The sequence below is a fragment of the Protopterus annectens genome, chromosome 16.part0, assembly GCF_019279795.1.
Source record: "Protopterus annectens isolate FY-2018-M chromosome 16.part0, PAN1.0, whole genome shotgun sequence".
Classification (NCBI taxonomy): Eukaryota; Metazoa; Chordata; order Ceratodontiformes; family Protopteridae; genus Protopterus; species Protopterus annectens.
Genome location: NC_056750.1, coordinates 745,252,040 through 745,259,823, shown reverse-complemented (window position 1 = coordinate 745,259,823; position 7,784 = coordinate 745,252,040). Strand labels below are relative to the sequence as shown.

General features: G+C 39.3%; 2 protein-coding genes across 5 annotated transcripts in view; both read right to left on the bottom strand.

Moving 5' to 3' along the window:
• Positions 1–7,784, bottom strand: part of ASTN2 (astrotactin 2) — a 7,150,955-nt gene that overhangs the window by 2,398,799 nt on the left and 4,744,372 nt on the right. The gene's annotated exons all lie outside the window — the stretch shown is intronic.
• LOC122790416 (macrophage migration inhibitory factor-like) lies at positions 842–1,441 on the bottom strand. Its single transcript, XM_044057938.1, has one exon. It carries the CDS (start codon positions 1,380–1,382, stop codon positions 1,038–1,040), a length of 345 nt encoding a protein of 114 aa, XP_043913873.1. The 5' UTR covers positions 1,383–1,441; the 3' UTR covers positions 842–1,037.

Below are 7,784 nucleotides of genomic sequence, written 5' to 3'. Positions count from 1 at the left end.
TTTCAATACATTTTCGCATTTGCATGTCAATCTGCAATTTTGTAGAGTATCCACATCATTTGGGGATTCAATAATGGCTCCCAGTTTGCAGTCATCTGCAAACTTTGTTAGCCAGAGTCCCTTAGTGTTGACCTGTACTTCAGAGAAGTAGATGCCAAACAAGAGCGGCCCCAGGACTGAACCCTGAGGTACTTCACTTGTCACTTGTCTGGAGCTGGATTTGGAGTCGGCTACTTTTACAGTGTGGGTTCTATCAGTAAGCCATTTAGCAACCCATTGGGTGACATAGGGATTTATGCCCAACTTAGTAAGTTTATCTATGATTCCAGAGTGGGGGATGGTGTCAAAGGCCTTGGCAAGGTCTAGATAGGCTGTGTGGACCACCTTACCCTTGTCCATGGCTCTGGAGACTGATTCAAAGAAGTCAATCAGGTTCAGGGAGACAAGATCGGCCCTTCACAAACCCAAACTGGGTGGGGTCCAGTGTTTGAAGGTTGCCAATGTCTTTGTTTATAAGTTCCATGATAATACGCTCCATGGCCTTGCAGATAAGGCTTGTCAGACTGATGGGACGGTAGTTTCTGGGATCCAAGGTGGATCCCCCCTTGTGGATTGGGATAACTATAGCTCTGTGCCACTCAGTGGGCACGAAACCTGAGGTGAGGCTATGATTAAACATGACACTTAGGTGAGGTGCCAGTTCATATTGTAGTTCATGTAGTACACAGCCTGGGATGTCATCTGGTCCCATGGATGCTGTATTCTTGGCTTTAGAGAGTGCGTTTTGTACCTGTGTGGCCGTTATTACTGGAATTTGGCTTTTTTTTTTTTTTTTACACAGTTAATATGTACATTTTATTTTGCACATTTCTTCAGACAGGCAAGAAGCCACTTTAGACGAGTGATACTAGTCTTTATAGTAAAAAGAGACTATTCTACAGTTAGGAATGCATTTGCCGTTTTATGCACTTGTGTTCTAGTTTTAACATGATTAGAAGTGTACTCTGTTGTAGAACAATGCACATTTGCAGCAGCATTCAGAATGTGGAACCACTCCATCCAACATTTGAGGCAGGCATGTCATGAAAGTTGATGTAGACCCTGTCAGAAGGTATGCCAAGGTGTTTTTTCAGCTGCTCAGAAAGCAGTTTAGAATAAGTCTTGTTTCGTGAACCACCAATCTGTCCAATGCTGCACAAACTGCAGAGTGCACAGGGTTCTGATGTACCTCCAAACCACATGCGCTGATCAGGATTAATGTGAATGGCTATGTACTGTTCAGGTTTGCCCATAGCCTTGGCCAGCTCGTTCGTTAACTCTTCATACAGGGAGTCTGTTACTGCACTTCCTGGGGCATTGGTGTTCACTACAAACATAGGCATCTTTGATCCACAGGCGCCAATAACCCTATAGTAATCTAATGTAAACCTCAAACAAACACCAACCTCTAATAGATCCAGTTAGAGAGAAGCAATTGGTTTTGGTCAGGTGATCCAATCTAATATACTCTATTATTGGGTTTGTTAATTCTGGTTGGGAAGTTGATCATTTGTGAAAATCCATGTAGGTTAATATGTGAAGTTGGCTGATTATGTGTGCAGGTTTTCGAATCAATATTAAAGTCACCTAGAATTATAGTCTCGAGGGAAAGATGAAGATAATCCAGCAAGGGTGTCTTCAAGGATGCAAGTATTATTATCAGGAGGTAGGTAGATGCAGATGATGATTATTGATTTACTAGTGTTGAGTTAAGTTTGGTGGCAATCATTTCTACATTATTATGAAGAGTTAGATGGAAGTCTAGTGTGGAGATTTGTAACCCTTTTTTAAAGAGTATAGCAACTCCCCCTCCCTTTTTGATTTTGTGGTCTGCTCTTAGGATATTGTAACCAGGTGGTAAGATTTTATTATCAGTAGTTAAAGGTTTTAACCATGTTTCTGAAAAACATAGAATGTCAAAAGAGGGGACATCCAGTAGAGCATGGAGGTAGGCAGCTTTGTTATTTAAGCTACATCTATTAAGGTGAACTATAGAAAGTGAATTAGGAAGTCTAGGTGGGATAAGATTTAAGTGATTAGGGCTTTGGAGTTCAATATTATCTGAGTGTTTTGGGCCAGGGTTGGGATGGATGTCACCACTGGTAAGTAGTTGAGGTTTTGGATAAAGGTAATAGAGTACATTAAGTTGGTTGTAAGGTTTTCTAGGTTTTAGGTGGACATATTTAATGTGAGTTAATCTGTGATACTTTGGAAGTATGTAGGAAGGTAGAGATGTAATATTTATATGTGCTTGGGATGTTGTTGTTGGTATAATACTTGTTTGCTTGTTAGGGTAGTAGAATTGTAAGAAATTAGAGTGTTCATAGAAGGTTAGTAGGTAAGATGCAGTTAAGAAAGGTAAAAGAGTGATAATAAGTAGTAGTTGAATATGTGGTGGGGAAGTTGGTATTTGCATCTTGGGTGATTTGAGCTATAGGTGTAGTTGTAAGGGGAGGATTTAGGATAGATCCAGTTAGAGAGAAGTAATTGGTTTTGGTCAGGTGATTAAAGTAGGTGGAGGATATGATTGGTTTTGAGAGGGAAAGGGATGTGGTTTGGAAGTATAAGTCTAGGTGCACTGGGGTGGGTGGAATTTGGGGGTAGGTTAGGAGAGCGGAGTGAGCCCACAGGGCAAATGGAGTGGGGCAGACCAAGGACAAGAGGGACTGGGAAGACAATCAGTGAGAGTGGAATGGAGATTCCAAGTAGGTAGTCTGAAGGTAAGGGACAATAAGTTGCTGGAGGGGGGAGAAGGAAAGGATGGCAATACAGTGATATTGGGATATGTAGAGTATGGGAGAAACAGGTAAGTAGTTGGTGGAAGCACTTTGCAGCTAGATGAGAATACACCTGGCTGATTAGTGGGCGAGTGCTGCCATCTAGTGGGAGAACACTATGATAGCAGTAGAGATACCTCGATGAGAAAAACAAATGGGACAGAGAGAAAAGAAAAATGGGCAAAGTGGGAGAAACTAGGGCCTTAGTTAAGGATTAAAATATAAGGAGCAAAGTAGTAGAGTAAGGCTGCTAGTAGTCCTGTCTGGAGTAAGCTTAGATATCATATCTGGGGTAAAAACTAGTTAAAATTACAGGAGGTAATGAACAGATAGTACATACTTGCAATGCTTATCTTGTTTCCTTAAGTAATACAACACAGTAGGTGGTTTAGGTTCTTCCCTGTGCTGAGGATGGAGTGTTTGTGAAGATTAACTTTAATTATGTGTATTATTCTAGTTCGTAGGTAGCCAGCTGGTGAGGATTGCAGGGGAGTACACAACTGACAAGGTGGAAAAAAAGCTGAGTAAGATAGAGAGAGAGAAAAATATTATGGAATAATTACTATAAGTATACTGGTATTAACTTATGCATTATTAAAAACATCCAGTTTGCAAGGACAAACAGTGCAGAATTCAACAAACAGTGATAGAACAAGCAGTAAAAAGCAGACTATGTACAACAAACAGTCGTCAGTTAAAAATGATGCACATAAAATCAGGTTTTAAGAACCTAATGTGTTCAGCTAACAAAGCCTTAAAAACGCTAATACAGTGTTGACATTACTATAAACCTAAGAATGGTTGTACAACAAATAGTCACCAGTAAAAAAGGATGCAAATAAAATCAGGTTATAAGAACCTAATGTGTTCAGCTAAAAAAGCCTTAACAAAGCTAATACAGTGCTGACATTACTATTAGACCTAAGAAATGGCTATGCTATGGGAACATTAAAATTACCCCTTTCTTGCAATTAAATAAACATCATTCTATGTATAAGCGTATCACAGTTTGATAATATGTACAAGGATAAGGCAAATGCTAGCTTTTGGACTAGGAGCAGGTGAACTATAAAGGATAAATAATAATGCGTTAGTCGTTCCTTCAAGTCTGAGGTGACTGAAAATAATTTTTCCCGTTCCGTGCTCCTGAGGCAGGAAAAAAAGGCGCAAAGGTAATCTCTATGGGTACAAACAGTGCATTACTCTTTCCACGATACAGAGGCAGAAATAATGCATTGGTAAGAGGTATCTAAACCTTGATAGTGCATCAAAGCACATATATTAATGAAACAAGTGGAATGGCAAGTAGCGTTTTATTAAACTACTGCAGTCTAGTACGTTGGAGGGGAATTGAATATGAATTTACCCATTTCCCGCTTCTGATGTAGGAGAAAAAAGGCGCAAAGGTAATCCCAACGGGTAGTAATAATGCGTTACTCGTTTCGAGATACAGAGGCAGAGAAACGCAATGTTAAGAGGTACAGTAAACGTAAAAGTGCACCAAAGCACATATCTTAATGAAATAATGGGCTGGCAAGAAGTGTTTTCTCAAACTTCTACGGCCCAGTATGTCTGAGGGTAATTGAGAAGTTTTCCCGTTCAGCGCTCCTGAAACACAAAAGGCGCATACAGCTGGGATAGGTTCAGCAAAAAGAAATACTTAACTTTGACTGTGCTTATACAGGTTAGGAGGTAGTTCAAAAGATATTAACTAATTATAACCCTCTGACTACACATCACAAACTGAAGAATAGCAGCAGTCTAAGACATAGACATACACCTAGCTGCTACAAAATAATCGCTAAAACAGCTGCAATATAAATACTACAAAAATGCAAGTTAGGAACACCTTCATGGTTGATACATAGCAAAACACTAATAAAACCGCATAGGAATGTAAACCACCGGCAATTCAAAGATTATTATACAATAACTGCGGTGCAAGCAGTGAATGTTCAAAGAATCAGCAAAGAACCTACACATAAAACTGAGGCAATTAACCAAATACTAATACGTACAGTAAGCATTCTTGCCTGGGACGTGCAGCAGCCTGGAGCAGGAATGATAGAATGAAGATGGCGTCGTAAGAAAAGGGTATATTTGAAAGTTTAGGAGCGGATATGGAATGTGGAGGGGGTGGGGTAGGAAAGATAGCTGGAATGTAGAGCGGTGGGGTAAGAAAGGTGCGTGGAGGTGGAAAGCAGAAAGGTATGCACAATGAATAATGAGATGACAAACAAAGTTGTTAACTGATGTGAAAGTTGACAAGTAAGTGGCAGAGAAACACCATATGAAAGACCAATCTAACCAGGGAAGATAGGGGAAAGGAGGAGTACTAGTAGCAGGTATATATTTCACTCATAAAGGAGAGAGTGAAATGCTAGTGGTCTGAGGGGCAGACCAAGGACAAGAGAGACTGGGAAGACAATCAGAGAGAGGGGAATGGAGATTTCAGGTAGGTAGTCTGAAGGTAAGGGACAATAAAGTTGCAGGAGGAGGTAATGAACAGATAGTACATACTTGCAATACTTATCTTGTTTCCTTAAGTAATACAACACAGTAGGTGGTTTAGGTTCTTCCCTGTGCTGAGGATGGAGTGTTTGTGAAGATTAACTTTAATTATTTGTATTATTCTAGTTCGTAGGTAGCCAGCTGGTGAGGATTGCAGGGGAGTACACAGCTGACAAGGTGGAAAAAAAGAGCAAGTGTTCTTGCCTGGGACGTGCAGCAGCCTGGAGCAGGCATGATAGAATGTTCTTCTTGCTTTTAGAGTCTCCAAGTCTGCCCACCATTTGAGATAGTACGAATATAGGTCAAAGGTGTTGTAGCAACACTCCTATCAACGGGGTGCAGGGAGTGTACCCGTTTTGATAGAAAACATTATTTTGTGGCACTTTGTGTGGTTTTGTTGTACAATTACCATTATGATGATGTATATATATATATATGTGTGTCAAATATTTTAATTGAAATGTTCTGCATCTTGATAATAACAGATGTAGTATTTAATAATAAAAAACATAGCAGTAAGTACTCAGAGGCAGCAAACAACCACAGTGCCTGGAGAAAAATGACATACACAAAGAAAGAAAACCAGCAGTCCACAACTAACATTGAGAAACCAGTAACGAAAAGCACAACTAACACTGAGAAACCAGTAACGAAAAGCACAACACTGAGAAACCAGTAACGTAAAGCACAACACTGAGAAACCAGTAACGAAAAGCACAACTAACATTGAGAAACCAGTAATGAAAAGCACAACTAACATTGAGAAACCAGTAATGAAAAGCACAACTAACATTGAGAAACCAGTAACAAAAAGCACAACACTGAGAAACCAGTAACAAAAAGCACAACATTGTGAAACCAGTAATGAAAAGCACAACACTGACAAACCAGTAACGAAAAACACAACTAACATTGAGAAACCAGTAATGAAAAGCCCAACTAACATTGAGAAACAAGTAATGAAAAGCACAACATTGAGAAACCAGTAACAAAAAGCACAACTAACACTGAGAAACCAGTAACAAAAAGCACAACACTGAGAAACCAGTAACGAAAAGCACAACATTGAGAAACCAGTAACAAAAAGCACAACATTGAGAAACCAGTAACAAAAAGCACAACTAACATTGAGAAACCAGTAAATAAAAGCACAACTAACATTGAGAAACCAGTAACGAAAAACACAACTAACATTGAGAAACCAGTAACAAAAAGCACAACTAACACTGAGAAACCAGTAACGAAAAGCACAACTAACACTGAGAAACCCGTAACGAAAAGCACAACTAACACTGAGAAACCAGTAATGAAAAGCACAACACTGAGAAACCAGTAACGAAAAGCACAACTAACACTGAGAAACCAGTAACGAAAAGCACAACTAACACTGAGAAACCAGTAACAAAAAGCACAACTAACACTGAGAAACCAGTAACGAAAAGCACAACATTGAGAAACCAGTAATGAAAAGCACAACTAACATTGAGAAACCAGTAACGAAAAGCGCAACTAACATTGAGAAACCAGTAACGAAAAGCACAACTAACACTGAGAAACCAGTAACAAAAAGCACAACTAACACTGAGAAACCAGTAACGAAAAGCACAACATTGAGAAACCAGTAACGAAAAGCACAACTAACATTGAGAAACCAGTAACGAAAAGCACAGCTAACACTGAGAAAACAGTAACGAAAAGCACAACTAACACTGAGAAACCTATAACAAAAAGCACAGCTAACACTGAGAAACCAGTAACAAAAAGCACAACTAACACTGAGAAACCTATAACGAAAAGCACACCCTAGATCTGAACTACAGTAATATTAACAATTTTGCTGCCTTGATGGTTCTGGCAACTGTTAAGAAACAGTTATGTATTTTTTTTTTTACATTTTGGAAAAATGTTTATTCCTTCAGGACATTACTATTACTCTACATATAAAGGAAACCACACTGCCTAATATCTATAGCTCAAGATGCACATTTTATCATACATGATACGATCATCCTAACAGTGATGTCACAGTTAGTAGCAGGCAACCAGCTGCTGTTTCTAAAGGCATGATCTATCAAAGTTATAACAAGCATGGGGCAACTATCAAAGTTATAACAAGCATGGGGCAAATGGGGTGGCTGGTCCTGGCGAAAGCTGTTATAGGCATGACTGTCACTACAGATGAGGTAGAAGTTAGTTCCCACAATGTAATGGTATGACTGCTTGTTCTCTGTTGTTGATTGTAAGTGCAGATAATCATTTATACAGCTGTGATTAATAAGGGACACCCATGGGGGTTGAATAGGGTGCCAACTGTCCCAACAGCAGCTCTGTAGTCTATAATACCACAGTGGGAAACACAGTGTGGCAAGATATGTTAACAATCAGACAAAGTGATGTCTAACAAATCCATTCTTTCAAATTAATGTAGATAATTGTATTATTTAACAAATGTAAAAC

What these genes read in the sequence shown, in the direction of transcription:
- LOC122790416 (XM_044057938.1), bottom strand. Translation starts at nt 1,382, where the DNA reads ATGCCTATGTTTGTAGTGAACACCAATGCCCCAGGAAGTGCAGTAACA.